Source organism: Corvus kubaryi, unplaced genomic scaffold (assembly GCF_017639235.1).
Source record: "Corvus kubaryi isolate FWS band 111438036 unplaced genomic scaffold, C.kubaryi_AGA036_p1.0 37387, whole genome shotgun sequence".
Classification (NCBI taxonomy): Eukaryota; Metazoa; Chordata; class Aves; order Passeriformes; family Corvidae; genus Corvus; species Corvus kubaryi.
In genome coordinates this window covers 5738447-5761508 of record NW_024581129.1, presented here as the reverse complement: position 1 = coordinate 5761508, position 23062 = coordinate 5738447, and the positions used below count along the sequence as shown (strand labels likewise).

At 41.1% G+C, this 23062-nt stretch overlaps 1 protein-coding gene across 6 annotated transcripts; it reads right to left on the bottom strand.

Moving 5' to 3' along the window:
• Positions 1-87: 87 nt before the first annotated feature.
• On the bottom strand, positions 88-23062 carry WIPI2 (WD repeat domain, phosphoinositide interacting 2). 6 transcript variants are annotated; one of them, XM_042037582.1, is made up of 13 exons: positions 21729-21743; positions 14101-14183; positions 9857-9957; positions 9079-9248; positions 7790-7886; positions 7119-7216; positions 6602-6694; positions 5732-5802; positions 4969-5076; positions 4044-4208; positions 2903-3010; positions 1603-1733; positions 88-788 (listed from the first exon to the last, which is right to left on the bottom strand). In XM_042037582.1, exons 5-13 carry the CDS (start codon positions 7833-7835, stop codon positions 676-678), a joined length of 933 nt encoding a protein of 310 aa, XP_041893516.1. In that variant the 5' UTR covers positions 7836-7886; positions 9079-9248; positions 9857-9957; positions 14101-14183; positions 21729-21743; the 3' UTR covers positions 88-675. The 6 variants fall into 6 exon arrangements, with proteins under 6 accessions (XP_041893516.1, XP_041893515.1, XP_041893512.1 ...); XM_042037581.1 differs by lacking the exon at positions 21729-21743 and adding an exon at positions 18129-18274; XM_042037578.1 differs by lacking the exons at positions 9857-9957; positions 21729-21743 and adding an exon at positions 22834-23062.

The window sequence follows — 23062 nt, the reverse complement described above, 5'->3', positions numbered from 1 at the left end:
TAAAGGCACTTTCTATATTCTATATCCTTACGCAGGGAAACACTTCCAGTTTTCCATCCCAACAAACAGAACAGTCCCACAAATACACAACATTCAGAAGGAATTTTAATTAACAAAATGGTCCAGGAAAGGGAAGGGAGAACCCAAAAAAACAGGCCATTGCATTTGAAAGGTTGCATGTCAGTCACTAGGTATGCCTGCAAGCCCATGCACAGGAAACCATTTGGACCTTTGTCAGTGCAGAACTAGTCTCAGCTTCCAGAACCACTTCTCTACTCCTTCCTTATATAGGCTAAATATTATATACATATATAAAAAAAATACAAACTTGAGTTTGTTATAAAGTGGCTTCTCTCTCTCCCCCTCGTATGCTTGCTTGGCACATGAACGCATGCAAAGCTAAGTAGGCTCTGAGGGCTGCACAAACAGCAGGTTTTGGCAACAAAAAAAATAAACACAGCTAAAATAGATAAGCAAGATTAAAAGCCACTGAATTGAAAACCATATATTTTTCCAATTGTATAGAATTAGAACTACAGCTACGACTTAAAACTGTAAGAGTCTGTCATCCTCTCTCCCAACTCATGTCAAAGTTCATAGCAGCATAACACGAGATTCCTCAAGAAACATCAAGCCAGTGTTCTCTGCTTCAGGAGTGAGTCCGCAGGTCCAAGTTTAGTCTGTCCGAAGGATCATGGGGGGATGCTCACTGTCTTCGTCCAATCTAAGTGAGTTGGTTTCATCTTCCAGGCAAGCTCCACCCACAGCACCCAGGTCATCCGTATAGGCTGGAGAGAAAGGAACAAGGAGTTGGGGAATCAGCAGCAACAAACTAAGGCTTGGATCCAGAGTGAATGAGGAGAGCTGAAGTACCAGGCATTACTTGAAATAGTTTCACTGCCACCCTATGTTTGCTTTTATCATGACTCTGTTTCACTACTGTGTTTCTCCAAAGCCAAGAGCAGTTCATGATCAAAATTAAACTCCTGTGTGTGTGCAACGCATACTGGAGCTTTGGGCAGGCTGATGTTTTCAGTCTCCACTGACGCAGTGCAGTACACACGTGATATGTGCTGACTGTCCTCCCTTTGCAGCGAGGCACTAACTGGGGTGCCCGACGTGGCAAAAGCTCCACTGACTTGGAGAGCTGCAGCATTAACCAAGTTCTCATCCTCTTGATTTAACAGAGCAGTGAATCAGGCTAAAAGGTTGCTGTTCCCATAAAGGAACAATTGCAGAATTTATCAACCTTTTGTAAAAAAAAAAATGTTAAAAAGGGAGCAGGGCTATAATTCAGATGCTTTGCACAAGGTCTGGGTGCAGAACTGCCTCAAGAACCATGTGGCAAGTACTGAAACTATCACTACAGCAATCAACCACAACTCCAGAAAAAGCTCTACCCAGAAAGCAGCAAAGACAAGTGATCCAGCTACAGAAAGCTACTGCACACCACAAGTGCTCTTTTCCTACTGCTCACCAAGGCTCCACCTCACACGCACGGTTACGCAAAGCTCGGTGCGGACGTGGACCAGCTCATGCAGCCATCTAGAAGGAAGCAACAGGCAGAGGTGCTCCCTGCCCCATTCCCAGCCTTCTCCTTACCATGCCTGGTGGGTGAGGAAGGCACGTATGTACCTTTAGTCACAGCGGAACTGTACGTCTGCGCTACCAAGGGCCGGTCGTGGGATGCAGACTCCAGAATTTCGTTGGCGGGCTCCATGCTGCCATCGAGCCTGCCAGGGAGAGAGGGGTTAGCTGGAGAGGTGATCCGCCTGGGCACAAGGCAGCGTGAGCTGGCAGCTACAGGAAAATATTTCATCTGATGTGCAAGAATAATATATAGAGAAATGCAACAGGAGGAAGTTGGTCCCTCCTTTTCAGAGGCCTGGCAAGAAGGCACCTGATAACACTTGGTATTTCTCTGAAGACTCATCAGCATCGTGTTTGCTTCTGACACAGCATCAGGATCTAAGTCCTAGTAGCTCATAGTAGGAAAAGACGACTCAAAACAGACTGCATGATTAAAAAACCCCATTCCAATCAGCAATATTATAGATTGCCTCGAGCTCTGTCCACAGCAGAAGTGGTTGCTTCATACACAGATACTAGAAAACCCTCTAGAGAAAAAATTAGAGCACTTCAAAGATTAACAGCTTGGTAAAAGCTTCCCTCTATGAGGCTTTACTTCATCCCTAACCAGAGATCATGCCTTAAAATGTTCAGATAAATGTATGATTTTTGACCATAATTGTAGGTTGACCAAAGCTGCAAACCTGAATTATCATCATGAGTTATTATCTTTAATTCTATGATTGATCAAGTAATTTGACAGTATTACCCCAGCTTTTCCTGCCAACTCTTACTGGAAAACAGTGCATTGTCCTATTTCTCTAAGTGCTCTACAGTACTATTACAGAACAGCAGCTGCCTGGCCTATATGCAAAAGGAAGTTTAATAAGGACACCAGCAGAGAGAGAACAGGGATAATTTCATAGGCCAGTTTCCCCTCTGTGAAGTCAGAGTAAGATCTTTCTCATGTTTGTAACCACTTCATTTATTGATGAAAAGGACGGTGTCACTCGTTTCAAGTTCTTGTTTAAGTAACTCAACTCAAAGTGCCAAGAGGAAACAGGACCACAGAGAGAACAGCGATTGATCCCTCCCTGCACTGGGACAGGGTTAAATTTCTGCTGGTAAAGCGGTGCTTGGTGTAGTGGATACCTAGAAGGAAGGCTCAGGGGGATTCTGAAGTTACTCATTCATATCAGAGGTCTGGAAAAAGATTAGTTTGAAGAAATGAGCTGTTGTAAATTAGACTTTTCTAGAACAGAACTAAGTTTGAGAACAAACTGGATTTTGAGAAGAAATAAAATACAACAGCTCTCAGCTAATGTGGACTTACTTGTGCTGCTTCATTAGTGTGCACTCGCCTCCTTCTTGGGGGTCTAGGTTGTACATGTAGAGATACCCATCAGCAGCTCCCACCAGCAAACGAGGGATCTTCTGGATTCTAGAAAGGTTTAGAGGAGAGGTTATTAATTAACAGATTATTAATTAACAGATTATTAAATAGCATACACACTCCCTTCCCTTCCCATGATTTAAAGGCTGGACTCAGTCTTAGAGGGTTTTTCCAACCTAAACGATTCTATGACTTTAAGGCATTATTTTCCGCACTTTTGCTCCTAGACAGGGAATGCTGTTAACAGTTAGAGCACCCAGGAAAGAACTGTGTGTAAAAAAATTACAGCATAACCACATTTTGGGGCTAACAGGATGCCACAGGAATCAAGCAATTACATGTGACTCAGTAAAATAGATTGAGAAGTTACCGTCCAGTTATCAAGCTTTGTGCAACTCCAGAGACGAATATTCTAACGGGAAGGATTTACTTATTTGAGAAATGTTACAAAGCTTAATTATTGCTTAAAGGGTGCTTTGAGATCAGAGGAGTGAGAGTACAGACATGAAGTCAATTTAGCATAAGAATTATAAACCCCCCACAAAATAAGTTTACTACTGCTCATCTTATTGCTTTGGTAGCTGTGCCAAATGGGACCTGCCTTTGAGGAAGACAGCATAAAAGATTAGATTTAGTCCTCAAAATTAACTTTAATGAATGCTACGCTGTTTTAGAGACAAGAATTATATGAACTTGCTTTCAAAGACTTCTTTAATGGTTAGGCTGGATTGCCTAATTTTGCAATTCACTAACAACATACAGCATCATTCCCCACAGCACTAATGGAAGCAAATGCCATAAAAGCCCATGGGTCTGTTCTCAGTATTCTTGTTCCAAAATTAAGACACCTTTAGAAGACATCTCTAAACAACACTTAGAAATGGGCTATTCCTATCCAAATATTATGCCCTTTCCTCCTCCTCTCTCATGACTGTGAGGTGTTAGCTCTGACACGTTGCTCTTAAACTGGAATGATCACAGGTGCTCTGCTGCAGATGAAGTTGTGTTTTACAGTGGCTGCCTCTCCAGAGCCCAAACAAGCCAGCAGGGTGGGGAGGGCAGGCTCCATTTCTGTACTCACGTGGCAAGTGCACAGATGTTTTTGTGCCCACAGAAGGGCAGACGGACTGTAGCAAAGGCTCTACCCTGGTTGAACATCTCAGTTACTTGAGAGGGCAGATAGCTCGTTGAGGCCATCAGCACTTTTCCAAAGTAACCTGTCCAGGTTGTAGGCTCTTCCTGAGGTCTACAAATTAGAAGAGAAAAGTGACCAACTTTGCCTTCACCTTAGAGAGAAAAGTGTGCAAACACTTGAAAACATTTTATTTTTAAAGATATTAAGCAGCTTCTTTCTCTTCAGAAATAACTAACACCCTTGAGAATTCTAACGCACTTCATTTGTGCTGCAGGACAAAATGTGTCCTCCAATACTCTCAGCCTGTTATTTAAGCATGCTTGATTGTAAACTGATATTTCTGCATTTAAGACTGCATTTTATAACATTCATTATACAAGAGCAGAATCTACTGGGAAGCGCCACGCTTCAGGATTTTATTAATCTGTTTATCACTAAGCAAATCATTGTTTCCAATAACTTCCACTGAAATGTAATTAAGACTGTCCTCTCAAATCATAAATAGGAACATTTTACAACCTGGTGCCTTTTAAAGCCCCCTATATGCAGCTGGAAGGCATTGCTGAGATAGCTCTTCCCATATGGATATCAGGGGAGGTGAAACAAATGTAACTGAAAACGTTAAAACTGCTCCACACTCCTCTGTGAAGGATGGCCAAGTTCTCTTTGGCAGAAAACCACCTTTTCTACTCAGTGGGAGAACAGTACACAGCTCAGCTGCAGTTGCTGATTCATAAGTGACTTCTTATGCCCTTTACTTTACAGAAGTGTTCAAAGGAAGTCTCTCCACACTTTGGAGAACTCATCCTATTGAGTACAGTCAACTTCTAAACCTTTTCCTTGAAAAATCTAAGGCACCTTTGAAACCTACTTTTCTTTCACAGTCTCAAGTTTGAAGATATGCACCGTCTCCGTGTTACTGGATGCAGACAGAAACATGCCATCCATGCTGAAAGCCAATGAACAGATGCTCACACACCTGGGAAAAAAAAAGAGATGAAAAACAATGAAGTAAAAGTATTTGGCTTAATTAAGCAGGTTTCTAAAGTCACCACTACTTTGCAAGTAAGAAAAAAACTCTTAAATAATTAGTATTCTGAATTCTCTGATAATTTCTTGAGGCTACTCAAGCATAAGATTAATGATGTTCAGCTCTGATGTTTACCAGATATGGGATCAATTAGTAACAATCTGAACTCAGTCTTACCCCTGTATGGAGTAGAACTAGAGAGTTACTGTTACCACAAACCACACCACCATTTTACAATGGCTATCAATGGCCACAGTATTAGAAGGATTTAGAAGAGAGTGAGAATATTAGATGTACTGCCTCCAATTGCCCTAAGAATACAATATATCCTACAAAAGGTGACCCACTCTAAACAAGTTCCCTCACCAATAAATTTTTAAAAGGCAAGAGGGAGTACAGTTCTGACAGGATTGATTTGTAGAATAGTCAAGTCCAAGGGAATGAAATTGGAAAACATTCAAGCTGAAAACTGTTATAAGCATACATGCAGGGATGAATGAAGATGAAAACAAGCAAAAAATCAGGATGCCAGCTCAATTGCTGAACATACTGGAAATCAACCATAAGGAATGAGCATCAGGTAATTAACCCAGCTGAACTTTACCTCTTCACTCCCCTTCGGAATTCAAAGAGTTTCTGTCCCTCTGGAATGGAAAACACTCTTATTACTGTCCCCTGTAAAGAAAAAAAAAAAAAAATCATTTTTCATTTCAAGTTCATTCATTGTGTATTAGCTCTAGCAAGCAAAGTACAACTAGAAGCAGCAAACCACTTTGCTGGTGACTCATTGCTGCGATGCACCCCAGATACTATATGAAGTATTTATGGAGCTTGTTTGTAGGATGTGTTTGAAGAGTACAGAAACAAGAGGTGGGAGCTACTAATGTAGAGAACAAGCTGTGCATCAAAACCAGCCCTTCTCACCATATTTGATCATGAAAACGACCACACTAGACAAGTACCACGAGTGCAGTCACTTGGAGATGTCTTTGTGCCTTTATCAGATGCGATCAGTTATACCTTTATAGTCTAAGCTTATTACTCAAAGAGCAGAGGCTTCAGACTCTCTAATTTATACACATTTCATGAACGATTTGTCATCGCATGCCAAAGACTAGCGAGGCACTTCTCTCTATTTGGATTTTAACTGTCTTGTTTTCATTAGGAAGGCAGCATCAAAACAAGACAACTAATTTCTAATAAGCATCCTGCACTAAAGGGAGGAACACTCAGAGGACTGCCCTAATTACAGCCAGATTAAAATGTTTTATTTAAATAACCTTATTATCCAACGTTTCACAGCACGGAAATTGTGTCAAATATCATTAACAGATCTTAACTCAGATTTCCCATTGTAACTGTAAGCCTTCTTTTCTGGCACTTGCACATGGAACAGGGCACACACAAACTTAAAATACTTAACAACAAATTTGATTTTTATCAATATTGGCAAGGCAATCAAAATCTCCCTTACCTTTTCTGAGGCCGTGGCAAGTTTAGTACCACTTGCATCAAATGCCAAAGCAGCCAAGGGACTATCATGAGCTGGGATCATATTGGCAGCTCTCTGCAGCAAATCAACAAAATAGAACCTTAGAACAGTGCAGGTTAAAAGCTACATGTGTGCAGCTTGAGACTGCATATTTAAGCACATTCAAGGCAAATATGGGTCTTACTTTATGGACAACAGATTCAATACTTTTTCAGTAACTGCTAAGTACATAAAATTATCACTGCAGCATATGCATAGAGAGTACGAGCAGCAGGAAGACAATTCAAATAGAAATTACTTGGTTCCACCCAGATGCCCAATTCTATTCATCAAATCTAGTATTAGCAGTTGTATTTTCTTTGCTGACATTCTGTGAAGCAAGAGGTGCTGCAAATTGATGCACAGAAACTTAAGCGTCCAGTAATTCCTCTCTGAGCAAGTTAAGTAACTTTCAAAATCTGCATCTTTAGAGGTGAAAACAGCATTCAAAGATTCTTACTAGATTGATGGTGTCGAAGACTTGTACTTCTCCAATAGTTGCACTTCCTGGATAGGCCAGGTAGCAATTATCATTGTTTATTGATAAAGCACACAACCCTAGAAGGGATGCAGAAACAGAATTAGAAACAGGCAAATTCCAAGACCTATGCAGTAAAACTTTCTGATTCTGTGCTTAAGTGTCACAAAAATAACTCAAATTATCAACAGAAATAGAACCAAAGATGAGTAATCTCAGAGTCAACCTGCAATACATATTCAACTATTTACCATAAGTTTAATATAAAACAGAAAAGGAAGAATAGCAAGAGAGTTACAATAACTGATTAAACAGTAGAACTTCCCAGTGTCTGCCATGATTCCTAAAGCATTAACCTGACAAAGTCTTTAACAGACCAAGTGCTGTCAAAATCTAGTTTTTCTCTCTCCTGTTTTTTTCTAACATTTCAACACAACTACTCCAGGAGACCAAAATACTGGGAAGATGCAGTGTAAGGCAGAGTCTGCTACTTGTTCTCAGCTGGATCAAACAAGTACGCTTTCAGACAACACTCGTATTTGTTATTTTATTTGAAAGCAGAATTAACAACACAACAGTTCCCTGTAGGGAACCTCATACACTGACACAGAAAGCACTTTTCAGAGTTCTGCTGATTCTACCACTGTATTTACCTGCAGGATTGGGAGGTGTCTCCCTGATTGTATGTAATACCTTCATGTCTCGTATGTTGTGTATATAAAGAGACTCTTCCAGACATACTATCAGCCTCTAGAAAAGGGAAAGAGGACAAAATGCTGACACGGAAATGGAGTTTATATGTATTTATCAATCCTAAAAAAATTCTATGCCAAAATGCAGCAGGTACCTTCCAAAAGAGAAGAGGCTGTACCACCTGATGAGAAGTAGGAGTCTGACAGAGGATACACAAGATCCAGCTCTTGACACACACACTGCATGTGGTCACTTGAACTGACCAGTGCACCCCACTTCCCTCAATCTCACCAGTGCAAACTGAAGTCATTCCCATTACTAGTTTAAGTCAGCAAGCCAGAAACCTTCACTTAATTCTTACTCTGTACCAATTTACATGTGTAAATAATGGAAATTACTTTCTGCTTCTGCTAAACAGGGAAAACAGACAAGACTTTTTAACCATTCATAAAGCCTATTATGTCTCCACAACCATTTGTGAATGGCTTTTTTTTTTAAACTCTTATTAAGTTCATAATCTCATTTACACTTTGTAGACTACATACGGATGACTAACTAGACATTACTCATTTAACACTAACTCCCTGTGCCAGAAATCAAATTAGCCGCTATTTCTCTCATGACTTTAAACAGGAAACCCCTCCTCCCACACTCAGTTTTTGGGGGCAAAGACAGACATTAAGATTTTCTCCTTCAGATGCCATTCTCTCTAGTTTGACTAAAGACAGAGAAGTCTGTATTTGCTGAAGAGCCTACTAATGATTTATTAATACAGTGAACTATACTTCCAGCTACTTAACTCAAAAAATTCACCGAGTGCCTTTTAAAAAAATTTTATTTTTTTGAGAAGAATTCAGCAAACAGTACTTAAAAAGTTAAGAATTTAATAGATAACTTTAAATTTTGGCCTGAAGAGAAATTGTTAGTCTCACATACTTTCACATTTAGGATGAAAGGATGATTCACACTGAGAGGGACCTCAGGAGGTCTCTAGTCCAACCTCCTATTCAAAGCATGTCCATGTTACTCAGGGTCTTTTCCTATGTCAATACATAAGCATAGAACCAAAAATGCTTAACCAAATACAAGTACTGAGATACCATACAGAAGCCACAGTTGGAAAAGCAAAAGTAAATTTCAAATAGCAATTCTGTCACCAAAGGAAGAGACACCAATCAGCAGAGGAAGTGCCAGAGTAAGATCCACAGCCCCTTTCCCACATTTCCACTTAGGCAAAATCACTACTCACTTGTCTGTTGAGTTTGACAGCCAAGATGGTGTTGGAGTAACTGTAGTTGCAAATCTCTGTCCCCTTCTTAAAGTGACAAACTTTCAGCTTGCGTGGAGCTTTAAGGCTAACTATGGCCACCAGACTACTGGAGAAGAGCCTCTCCACAATGCACACATCTTCTGTATCAGCTGGGGGATCACAGGAACGAGGGAAAAATACAGAGGGAGATTTCAGGGGAGGAAGAATGATGCACATCAACAGGAAATACTGTCTAAGAAAATCACAGAATCATAGATTCAGTCTATGTAAAAATACAGCCTAACACCACAAACATTCTGCCACAACAGCTCAGAGTCAAAGTGGGTGACGGGACAGGCTTTGAAAGCAGAAAATCTACACAGTGAGTGCTGATTTCCAAAGATTTCCTCCCCCTTCCCCAAGGTGTCACACAAGTTAATGTTTCAGAACAGTGTCTACTCCCCCATGCCCAGAATCCAACAGAAAAAAAGCCCCAAAGCTACGAAACCCAGAAAATTGTCAATTCCAGAATTTTGCAGTCTTTTTTTATCTCTGCAGAAATCTAGGAAAGCAAATGTTTCCTGGGCTTTTTTTGTGGGTGTATTTGGGTTTTGTTTTTAAAGTATGCAAGGGTTTCTGATGACCCAAACCCCTGGCATTTCCATATACCTCTCCATGAAGAAAGAAAGGTTACAGTACTCAAAAAAGCTGGTAAACCTCATTTGCCACAAGACTGCTGCAGCCACCAATTAGCATTTTCACACATACCATCTTTTACCTGACAGGCCCTAAGAGCAATTTGTGCAGGAATCACTGATGCCCAGTATTCATGCAGAGCCATAAAACATCAGATTTGCCAAGTGTTCTACCATGGGAGCACTGAAAGCAAAGGAGGAACACAAATCCCTGCGTGAGGAAGACAGCAGGAGGGAGGAGAGTGCAGGATCTCTGGCAAAGAAGCACTTCCACAGCATTTGATTATACCCCAGCACTGGACCAAGCTGGCAGGAGGCCAAGTCCCACCACCAGTTATCCTGGTATCTGTGCCTCCCTCTCCCATCCCCAGAAGCTCCTCTCCAAAAGCCCCAGGGACACAGCAGACACAGTTTTCAGGGCAGCAAGAAGCAGGAGAGGGTTTTACCATGCTCTGCAGCTCTTTCACAGCCATGGGCTACACCTGCCCTTTCATTACAGAACCCAATCAAGACAAGGGACTTGAGCCTTTGGCCTTGATCCATCAAAACAAATTTTTCAGGAGTCAGCTTCTGGATTAGCTCAATGCTTAACACATTCCAAACCATAAAACTGCCAGTTAAAAAAAACAAACAACAACACAAACCAAACAACCCAAAAGAGCTTGTTTCTGAAGGCTTCTGTTTTGGCCAAGAGAAACATTAAGTAATTAATTTGCACTGTTCCCATCAGCAGTGACAGAAATTCCATGAAAAAGTTCTGTTCAACATTCTCAGAATATGACACTGCTATCAGTGTGGGACGTGTCTGCTTTCAAAGTGCTTTTTCTGGGCAGTTTATTTCAAGAAAATGAACACAAAATATTTAATGTTCTACATTTTTTTGAGAGAAACAGCCTGCTTATGAAAAAGGAGCAGGTTTACACTATGCGCTTTCAGTACTCCATGCAACATAATTGACTTTTATCTGCATCTTGTATTTAATACAGTACTTTTCCAGAGAAGACATAATAGCTCACAGAGGCTTTGAAAATTCAATTTTCTTGAGCAACAGAGATAATGCATTTTAGTAATTACTTTGTTTTCAAGGAATTGTTCTCCATTTTCCCGATACTACACAAAACACATGAAAAAGAAACACAAAAATCTGCTTCAATAAATGTATGTAGAGACTTTGAAATGCAGAGGTCTGTGTTCCTTGAATCAGAGTAGTTACATAAAAGACTCTCAAATATTTTACAGGATGGGTTATCAGCTCTCCATCTAAGCCTGGACTCCTTCAAAATGATGACATCCTTTTACAAGAGTCAGAAGACCAGCACACAGAGACCCAAAATCCACAGTCTGACTGTTCCCTGCTCCAGGGCGAGCACAGCTTCTTTCCCCATCCAGGGATAGCAGTGTTCAGACACAGCTTCTGGGATTTGTCACCCTCCCAGGCAGGCAGGAGAACTGGTATTTCAGAAGAGGAACAGCAGCAGGGATTCATATAGAAAAAGTGCTCTCCTATGCTGCTGTGATGGGAAGGGTGGGCAGCAGGGAAGGCACACAGGGAAGAGCACTATCAACAACTAAGCAACCAGACAGAAGAAAAAATTTTCAATAAGCAAAATGCCTCAAAGGTATTGATAATCCTTCAGCCTCACCATAAAAGACTACAATACAGACAGTTAGCTTTACAGAAAGACATTGTGATGGGCATTTAATTAAATTCACTTTAAAAATACAGGATGCACCTCTGCTCCTTTGTCTTCCTTTAACAGGAAGAAGAGATAAAATCTCTTCACAGCTGCCAAGTAATTTATGCTTCCCAACAGCACCTATTCAAGAGAGTACCAGGCTATACTGCCCATCCTACATTCAGCTGACCTGAATTAATCATACCTTTAGCAGCACTAAAGCCCTATAGCAATGCTGCTACTCACGGTTTTTTCTTCTGTTAATATTATCTCCTTTACACTACACAATTGAGCATTGCCAGAAACTCAGGTTCAAAACAGAGTAACAACAAAAAGAACTGCAAAACAAATTAAGTCTCAGCATCGAGGGGAGAACAAGCAAACACATAACAAGATTAGTTTCATAAACACAAGCATGTAGCATCACAGACAAGAGCTAGTTAGAGCCAGCTAGATTATGATCAGCTGTGCCTTTATTCCATTTTTAATCCAAGAACATAAAGCATGTTAGAAGCATTCATTAAGCCTTAAAGCACTCTCCAATCTAATGCTTGTTTTTACAGTGGGATCAACTGCTCAGGGAGTCAGGAGATTTGCAGTCACAGGAGAAGTCAGTGATGGGAGCAGCCAAATCTCCCATGGCTTTTTTTATTTCTCTCAAACCCAAGACAGCTGAGGCATATTCTGCAGTTTAGTTTAAACACCTACACAAGAGTTAGCAGATCAATCTTCCAGAAGAGAGGGAGGGGTCCTTAACAGTGCTCACTCAACACAAAAAGTCTTTAGACCCACTTAAACTAAATTGGGAAGTGGGAGGCACCATGTTTGGGAGGCCTCAAGATATGTTTCCTTGAGGAAAGGAGGTACCCAATGCACAGGAAGCCCTCCACCCTCATATCAAGTTTTAACAGGCATGGTTTGCAAGTCCAAGACTGAACATTATTTGACTCATACAAAGAAAATGAACGGCTCTCAATATTTCGACCTGCTCTGAGCCAAGACTGTCTGGCTTCCACAGGCCAAACCATTGAATTTTCCATAGTGAGAGGACAAGGAGTAACAGGTTCAAACTCATAGAGGGGAACTTCAGGTTAGGCATATGGAAGAAATTCTTCCCTGTGAGGGTGGGGAGGCCCTGGCACAGGGTGCCCAGAGAAGCTGTGGCTGCCCCTGGATCCCTGGAAGTGTCCAAGGCCAGGTTGGAAGGGGCTTGGAGCAACCTGGGACAGTGGAAGGTGTCCCTGCCCATGGCAGGGGCTGGAACGGGATGATCTTTAAGGTCCCTTCCAACCCAAAACATTCTACTAAATGTTATCTCATACTCTGTGCTCAGCTTTCATGGACTTAACATTCAGAAAACTTAAAATATCAAAGAGTTTAAGTCAACACAAGCATCCCAGAGCCATTTGAAGACAAGACTGCAATCAGCAGGTCAAAATTCCAATTCCAACTGCTTTATCAGGTTATTGTGAGATGTTGAACAAGGCACTTTATCCAACCTGTACTTTTTCTCTCAAGGACTACCCAGAAGATGCAGTCCTGCACAGTGCAGCCGACCTCTCGGGATATTTTTCAGTGTCTTGTGTAAGAGGAATCATCTTCACCGAGTCTCCTGGGGTGATACCAGGCCAGATACTGTAAGTGCCTGACATACTGCAGAGGTCAGGCACATAAACTACATGGCAGAAAATGGAATCCAAGCCACTTACTAACCAGTACAACCAGACCATGACTCAAATAGGAAGATGTAGCTGCAACACAGTTTAACCTGACCACAGGTACCTAATTTGAACCTCACAATTACTTCTCTCCATTGACTGTGTACAGAAGCAGGCTGTCATCCCAGGTAATAGGTGATCTGAATCACACCCCATTTCCAAACTTAAGATGCCACAGGGTCAGGTCACTTTGGGAATGGAGTCTGAGGACAACTCTGTCATGGGATCCCCACTATAAATGCTGACATCACAGCAGTTGGTACCACCTGCTCACATGGAGTTTACAAGAAAGCATGCATAGCATTCATAGTTGACTTATTAGCACCAAAAAAAAGGGAAGTCTATGAACTGCTGGCAGAACAGGGAATACCACTTCTCCCTCAGGCTTCCCTCCATTTCATCTCAGATCCTACTCAACGGTGATCAGTGTTGAGAAGTTATGGGAATCTGAATTATTCACCCTTTCGGATGAGCAAGCCTGCAGCTATCACGTTAAAGAATAATTTTCTACCAGAAAATGTTAGGATAGAAAAATATATAATGAAGTCTTTGTTTTCTTATTTGATAAAAGCATTATCAGTGCTTCCATGCCCCAACACCCAGTATAAAGACCCAAAAGACACTCTCTCATGAGTAAATTATTCTTTTTATGTCCAGCTGCTATGTAACCTGTCTAATGGATTCAAAATTAGAAAAGCAGAGTTCTCGTTATTCTCGAATTTCACACTATACCAGCTAAATTTAAATACAGAACTGATTTATAATTGTACCCTGCCCTCAATCACTGCTTTGTATTTGTGTCATATTTACATTCAAGGTTCCTTTTAGGCCAATTTCAAACAACCTGTGAAAAAATGAAACATTTCTTATTCTTCCCACATTAAGCCAACTGAGGGGATTAAAAAAGAGAGGGAAAAAAAAAAAGATACTCACTGCATTCATAGATTTGCTCTAATTTGTCCACAGAAGAAAGAGAAAAGAATTTGTAGCCTGATTTACTGCCAACTGCAAGGGATCTGCAAAAGAAACAAGCCAGTCAGGAACACGAATGACATCAGCTGTGATTACCCTTGGACAGATTCTTACCCCTTTCTAAACCTCCAGCTGGGTTAGCTCAGTAAGGAAAGCGATGAAAAGTTTGTCCAAAAAAGCCACAACAGACACAGATAGCGTCCTCAAATCTGATTAGACCAAACAGCTTCAGAATTACAGAATTTGGATGTGGAATTCTGCTTCACATTTACGAAATGACAGTTCACAGCCTAAAGTGAACCTACTGCCCAATTCTCACCGGTGATTTCTTCACACAGGCTAAAAGCTTCAGTGTGGAGGAAAGATGATGACTTGAATAATGTAATGCAAACCAATTACATCATTGTCTCATCATTAGAGGTGACCTCCAAGACCTTTTAAACTGAGCTGTCTGGGGATTTTTGTTCTTCACAGGGTAACTGTCCCCAAGCATCCCAAAAGAGTTTTCACATTAAAAAAAAAAGTAATTAAAAACTGCCAACTCTAATTTTCTCTGGCTTTAGGTGATGATGTTCTAGCACCTCCATTGTTAGGTCTCAGTCTTACAAATACTCATACTGAATCTTTGATCAGAGGCACCCTCTAAAAAGTGCCAGTCACTGATGTTAAAGAGATTTAACAATAGCAGAACACTAAAAAACTAACTAAAACCCCTTCTTTCCTCCATTACTCAATTTTCACACTTAGCTCACAGACCAGTTAATTGCTTTTCCAGCCAGAGTCAAAGGCAGGTCTTAAATTTTAAGCTAGAAAAACCTCTAGCCTGTCTTGCAGGTCTTTACACATCAAGGCAGCAGACAATGGCTCATTCTTGTTTCCCCTCCCCATGTGGAGGACGATTTTATGCCACAGATAAAGAAAATTAACAGTCAATACAGTTCTACAGAAGCGCATTAGTATGTTTATAGTCCATATATTTCTAACTGCCAAGAGACATGAAGGAAAAACTAATTAAATTCCAATAAAATACATTTTGATACACTAAATTGTGGCAAGTCATTCAACACAGAGCTCCAATCCAACCCTGCCAGTCAGCCTGCCAAAATGCCTTCCTGAACTCAGCAAGATGATTCTCTAGATTCAGATGCACTAACAATTAATGCTGCATTTGGAATACAATGAAGATTCCTACATTTCACGTTCTTTCTGTATTTTCCACTCGTGGCTCCAAAGTGAGTCTTTTTTAAACTTCAGCATACCCAGAAGATTAAAAATTGCTCCTCAAATAGTTCACCCTGTGAAATTAACATCCCAAGCTACAAAATCAACTTCTGTAGGATGGTGTGATCTCCTCTTCTAGAAGAAAATACAACTGGCACAATCTGGTTAGGAAATAATATTTGAGAAGGTTTAAACCTTCAAATTAAAATATGCACCATGCAGGCAAGAGATTCGATTCCACAGATTCAATAACCAAGATATTAAAAAAACATATTAGGCTTAAAGATAGAGAAGCAATCATAAAACAAAATTTTGTTGCTTCTCCTCTAACTCACCCTAGAAATACTGAATTTAATTTTCCTTCAGACAAAATCAGTATGTTCAGCAGTCTCTATCTGATTAATCACCAAAGACACTTCAGTGGTTTTGCTCAACTACTTTTGTACAACTCAATGAAAACTGACATTCTGTGCAAAAAACCTCCTGAAACTCTAATTTGGTAAAATAAAGCAGTAAGTCAGCTTTTCTTATATATACTGCTTTCCTCAAAAGAAAGTTTGACAAAGAATGACATTAAAACTGTCACTTTTCAAAGGTAAACAAGCAGTCCACAGAGTTAAAAATAAATGGAGTCACAAGACTCCTTGCAATATGAACGATCCCCAAAAGACACAGGATGATTTCCTCATGGAGAACTCCACACAGCAGCTATCTGTATTACTAGGCAGAATTGATTCCTGAATTGTACTTACAGTAAATACAGAATACTGCTGAATCACTGTTTTACTGACAGGATCACTGAAAGCAGTAAGGAAGCCCATTTTTCTTGTCCTATGACTACACCTCATTCAAATGAGCTTAAGACAATGGCAAAAAAAGAACTGTGTACACGATAAAAATCATTAGACTGAGGAGAACCCAAAACGCAGCAGCATAGAATGGACCTTTCCATCCATGACAACTGTTTTTTGTTATTTATTTCAGGATTGAAGCGATGAAGTCACAAATTATTTGTTTACACGAAGCAGTTCAAGTCAAGATAATTAAACCCATTTCAGTGTACAAGTGTAACTGCAAAATAACCCCTTTTTCTTCTAGAACAGCTGTCTTGCTTTTGGAGGGTTTGCTTTGTTGGCTTGGTATTTTTAAATGTACTCTCAAATTACTTCTTATGAAACTACTGGAAAAAGGCTTTTTACATGTAATAAGAACCCACTAGGCTGAATTATACCAGCATAATCACAGTGATTTAAATCTCCCATCTTCCCCTGCACTGATATTACACTTAAGCCCTTAAGACATCCCACAGCCACCTAAATGGCCAAATCCACAAAACAAGGACTTAGCCAAAATTACCTCACCTCCAAAAAAATGTGCAAGCATATGGGGAAGAAATATGATCAATAAGCCATTCAGCTCTTGCTCAGATAGAGAGTGGCTAACAAGAAGCTGCTGTGGTTTATCAGAAGCTCCTTTCACAGTGTAGGTGTTATGCTTTATAACACCTAATTTTCAGAAGCTGATGAGAGACTGAAATTGAAAATAAAATAAATATTCTCTAAAACTGCCTTTTTTCTTCTAACATTATGCCATAGACATGTGGGTTTTTAGCTCTGTTATGTAGCCTCTATTAGACACTTTAGACTGTAGACTCTGAGCTATTTCATCATGAAGGTTGTCTCCTCAGTACAAAATTATCAATATAGCCATGATTCATGGAACTGTGTTTACCCACTTTTTCCAGAGATAATGCTGCAGTCTGATCCCAGACTACATAAATCTTGATAGTATTTTCAAGAGTGGCTGTCATAAATAATTAAAACTATCTTCATCAAGCAAACAGTGCTGTGAGATTTCACACACTCATTGGAAGATGCTGACACTCACTCTAAGTGCACTCACCTAAAGGGGGAAATCAGCTGCTTCAATCTCTCTGGCTCTTTAGAAACAAGTTTTTTCAGCTGGATTAGAATCCTAAGGTTTTCTTTTGTTTCTTTAATATACATACAGAAGGAAGAAAACCAGTTTTTCCCTTTCCATATCGCAGAGGACCTTAACTATTAATCAGAAATATTCTACATTAATCAGAAAGCTCCTAACAAGGACAGCTCTCTCAAAGATTAAATCAGTTGCAGCTGCAGCATAAACATGACTCTAAAAGTCATTACTACTTTAAATAACTGGTTAATTAAGCCTACTTTCATTATTATACAGTCTCATTATACTAATGTTCCACCTCATTTCAAAACCAATGTAAATTTCCACAGACAAAACATTTTGGCTTACGATGAAGAGGCGGAAAATAATAGTAATAAAAGAAAAATCAATGAAGACATAAGAATTGCTAAGGAATTACTATGGAAATGTACCTTGCTTTATTTCCCCCTCCAAAATATCTGCTGAAACCAAAGCTGTAACATCTCATGGACATATTTTAATATCAAAGGTCATTATTTGGAAAAGAGATACAGAACTTCATACATTCAATGTTTTTGTCAGCAACATTCTGATAACCCACAGGAGATTTTCCCATTATTCTTGTATTAAAAGAAAACCCACAAACTTAAATCTGCTACAGCAAAAGGAGACCATGCCTGCTCATCACTTAACATGCAGGCTGGGACAACAGAAAGTCCATAATGCAAGTAAATATCACTATTCTCGGGCCAAATCCCCATCCAAATGGTCACACACTGAGGAACAGATCCTCTGGCCAGCCCCCCTCAGCTGCTGTGCCCTCTGCAACAACAGCAAGAAACACAACATACGGTTGTCTCTCTCAGCTATCCTCCCTGAGTGTAGGAGCTACGTGACCGCTCGGTCCTTCCTTTTTTTGGTCTGTGTTTAGCTTTAAAGTCTCCTTGGAATAGAGAGCTCTCCTGTCCTCAAGGATCACGGGTGTTTTCTCCTGAACCTAGGAGAAACAAAGGCAGAGGAGTGAATGCTCAGCACCTAACCCTTGTTCCTCCCACCACAAGCAGTTTACTACAGAGACCCAAACATCACAGAATAAGGAAATGAGAATACAACTTCTGGGACACAAAGCATGCTGGTTGTATATAGGGACAGCAGCATTTGCTCACAATGTAGAACGAAATTGATTTATTTGGGAAATAATGGGCAGAATTAAATTGGAAAGAAGAAATATACGGACAGATACATGGCTTGTGTAACTCCAGACATAAATGAAAGCAGAGCCTGAAGAAGTCCTTGGCAATAAGGTACACACCAGTGTTTTCCTCAGAAGTCCAAACACAAGGTTTCCTCTTCCCTTTCATCAGGAGCCTGTTTTTAAAACTGCAGTGACTACTTTGTTTCCAAATGCTGTCACACGATTACTTATTTTTTAAAAAAAGGTGACTACTCTAGTCTGCCCACTTGCATTATTTCACAAGCAGGCTGTTTGGTGGGGTTATTTTTTGTGGGTGGGGGAAGTAGGTGCGTATTTGTAAATTGAACCTGAACACCACTCGCAAGTTATTTCCAAAGAACACCTGCGCAACAGTTTAAAGCTTGAAAGTTTTACCTATTATATAGATACATACAAGCTTTGGGTTCTTGAAGTTATGCTTTGCTTAAAAAGTCACAAACTTCTAATCCATTAGCATTTCCCTTATGAGTTTTAAAGCTCTATGAGTTTGTGAAGTGTTTAGTTTTTCATAAATGTATCTGTGCTCAGTTTTAGCAGTTCTCCCTGAGGTAATACAAACTGCACTCGGGTTTTTCTTCTCAAGTATCCATTGTTAAAGATCTACAGCTGTAAAACCTACCTAGCACTGAGGCCACCCACAAGCTTCCACTGCCGGGTTTTGCTGGGACACCCGAATTCCGATCGGTTGCACCACTTTGATCTGCAAGCTGGAGCTTCTGCCTCTCAATCAAGGAATGCCAGTCATGCCGAGTTGTGCAATGATTGATTCACTGGGGGAAAGGGCTACGTCCAAAACAAGCACACTAACATCTTCTGAGAATACCCTTCTCTGTGTTTTCACTTAATGAAAACATTATATCAAAGAGAAGCCACAAACCAACCGCTTCTGCTGCATTATAGGTGAAGCATTTTCAGGCAGAGTTCCAGTCCCAGCCAATAACTCAAAACTCTCATGTAAATAAAGCTTAGGGCAATGTGGGATAAACAGGCAAGACAACACTTGCAATAATGTAGATACTATTCCAAGAGACAATGTCACTACACACGGTGCACATGAATGAATATTAGCCAAGTCTGGGAAAACCCAGCAGGATAGAGGATATCTGCTTCAGCCACCAGGGATTTCAACAACTGGGAAAAGCAACAGCAACTTTTATGACAACATTCTCCTAACTACCAGCAATCCAATTTCCCAAGACTGAGAGCCACCATGAAGCTCATCTTCCTACAGGAGAGAGTAACTAATTACCAACTCTTCATAAAACCAAGGAAAAGTTAGCTTGACACTTATTTTCAGCAGTAACAAGCCCCATCTTTTCCTAAGGCAAGGAACTGGCTCTGCTGTGGAGGTAAGCAAGACACAGTTAAGCCTGAGTGGAACTGGCACCTCGTTAAGGTGAAGTTAAAAGCTTTAAATGTAGTAACAACAATGAGCCCATGTCATTTATTTTCCAGTTTTGTCTGTCAGCAATTTTTCTAATTACTGAAGCACCTGAAAGCATGATGTGAGCTCTACTGACTGGGCAGACATAAACAAAGCCTGTCTTTCATATACTGCCTGAAAGAATATACATTTGTTTACCTTGCCTGTCTGGAGAAGGGCTCCAGTTACCTGTAGAAGTTGAAAAGAGGTGAGCTGAGGCCCAGCATGGGAAAGTGTAAGTCATTCCTAGTAAGTTCTTTTCAGCTCTTCTCACCTGGTGAACTGTCATCTCCTAGATACATAGAATAGTGTACTATAAACCCAGAGAGCTGCCTTCTTGTTTCTCTACTCAAACAAGAAACTAGGAGAGATCATGGGTGGGGAAAAAGAAAAAAAAGTCAAATAAACTTCAGTTTAAAGAACATACACAACCACTAAATTCTACTCAGTTTAGGAACTTGAATGCAACTTGGTTGTTTGGGCCTCTTACCACATCAGACAAGTGTTTCACTGAGAAGCTGCTAACAAACACATCTGCAAGACTTGTTTTATACTTACTACTTTTCTTGGAGAGTTTTATTTAAGACACTGTTAGTAAGAAAAGATTATTCCACATCATCAACCACCTCATTAATCTCAAATTAAGTGGCCTTTTAAATTATTCTCAGAATTTTGAGGCAAAAATATGAACAGGAGCCTTTTGATACTGTCATTTCTACAACAGATAGCTGAATTCACAAATACTCAAAAATGACACAGAAGTAGTCCAAGAACTGTAATTGCAAAGATCTACGGGCCAGGCCTGCCTCACATAAAAGATACATTACCAAAATTCCCATCAGCTAATCTCAAGGTGATTTATATATAAATCATTTTTTAAAAGCATCATTTATTCACAATGGATATTAGAACACCAAATAAAAAAAAAAAAAAACAAAACAACAAAAAACCCCACCAAAAAACCACCAACCCAAACCAGCTACCAAAAAAGATTTTTTGGTTATTTACAAAAATGAAATGGAAAAAGTAGTGCAGTAACACACACAATTCAGGAAAGAAATCATTAGCCAGGTGTCCCTTTTTTCTCCCTATAAACTCAAAGTTATAAATGAATCACCTCCACTCTCCTACAAGAAAGATTTCAAGGTGTACAAGCCAAAACCCACTTACATAAGTTTATGTTATATTTGCTTTCTTTTTATTTGTCTTGGTTTTGTTCTCAAGTCAACCTGCAACTGTCTTGTTCAAAATAAGTGGGGTTTTTTATCACAACTCAGTGATCTTCAGGTACATAAAGCTCTCCACAAAGCTAAGGTGCAACTGAAAATGCAGAAGTGCCACACTGGAGAGCAGAGCTGAACTTCAAAAATGTATATAATGACCTTCATAAACTGCAGACTAAAGAGGTGACAAATCTCCTAGTTATTATGACTTGGGATTTTTTTCCAGTAATAGGTAAAAAATGAATGGTAGCTGAGCAAAACTTGGGCATGTTTTACATGGACAGAGAGAGATCTATATGGCACTCACTGAAAAAATGTGAAAAGCAGTTGCAAAAGTCTCTGGCTTGAATCAATATATGGATAATAATTTACTTACAAATACACAGAGCACTACTGCTCCCCCCATCATTTACCACAACTTATTTACTGCCAGAGTCTCTTGTCTCAAGTCTATCCAGCTTCAATTGCTCATCTCTTCACCCCCAACAAAACCTACAAAAGCAAACAGAGCCTCTCCTGTTGTGATGTAACTCTGCTCAAGCTTGGCAGTCACCAGAAATAACCCTCTCACCTTCACAACTCCCATATGCTACAGGACGTGCTGAGGACAGGCACAGGTCTCCCTCGTGAGGGCAAGATATTGTTGCTTGCAAAAAGAACAAGTTGTTAAAAAACAAACCCTCCACCACACACGTGGGTTATACTCTGTGATGCCAACCTGAGATCATTTCCTCTTACTCACTTCCTAAAAAAAAAAAAAAAAAAATCTCCTTTCTCGAGTACGAGTTCTTTCGGTTCTTACTCCCCAGCTTCATCTCTCAGGTATTTAACACAGTCAAATCCTTCTTTAAATGATACTCGGTGCTCCAATCCCAACTAATAGGGGGTTCCTAAATTAAAAATACTGCTTTATAACACCCCATATAAAAACTAATGTGCACTAATTGATCTAAATATGCTGCAATGATTAAGTAATTTGTGAGACGTGCAGCTTGAACCATCTGAAGCCCAAGTAAGTGCAGTTCCAAGGATCAGAGAAAGGCCTCTTTTCAAAAGCAAAACTAAAAGTAGCATGGGCTCATAAAAATACCTTCAAGCCTGTCTCACTTCTTTAACACAGCAGGTGACAATAAAATAGCTGTATGAAAAGACAGCTGCGAGGAACTTTTGGATGAAGTCTTTGCAAGTCCTGGAAGACCTGGGGCTTCATGTCAGGCCCTCCTAGGGCTGGACATCATCAAGGAGCAGCAGGAGCCCTCCTCCCGTCCCTTCCCCCAAGGAACAGCGAGCGATGCTTCCCAAGCAGGAGCAGAAGCTCCCCAGGACAGCGATCCGGGGGAGGAAGAGGGCAACACGCTGCCACGACCCCACAGCCGCGTGTCCCCGCGGGAGGAGCGGCCTGTCCCCGCGGCTCCGCACTGAAGCCCAAGGGCACAGGGGGGCTGTTCCCGGCCCTCCTCCCCGCGGGGGACCCCGGCCTCACCGCAGCCCCGAGGCCCCGGGAAGGGGCGGCTCCAGCGGCGCTCCCCGCCATGGGACGGGGCGGCACCGGGGAGACCCCACCACGCCCCCCCCCCCGCGGCCAGGCCTGCTCAGGGCCCCCCAGGCCGCTCTCCCTTCAGCTGCCCCCTCCCCGGCCCGGGCCCCCTCAGCCCGCCCCCTTAAGCCCCCCGTACGTGTTGTCCTGGTTGAAGTTGGCGAACAGCAGATGGCCGCTGCCGGCGTCACCGCTCTGACCGGCCAAGTTCATGGCGGGACAGCCCTCGCCACCCCCGTCCGGCGGGGGGAGGACGAGGAAACACCTCCGGAAGGCTGCGCCCCTCAGCCGCGACCGCGCGGACCCCGCCGCATCCCCGCCGGGCCCTTGTTTACGCGGCGGGCGGCGGAGCGGCCCCCGCGCCTGCG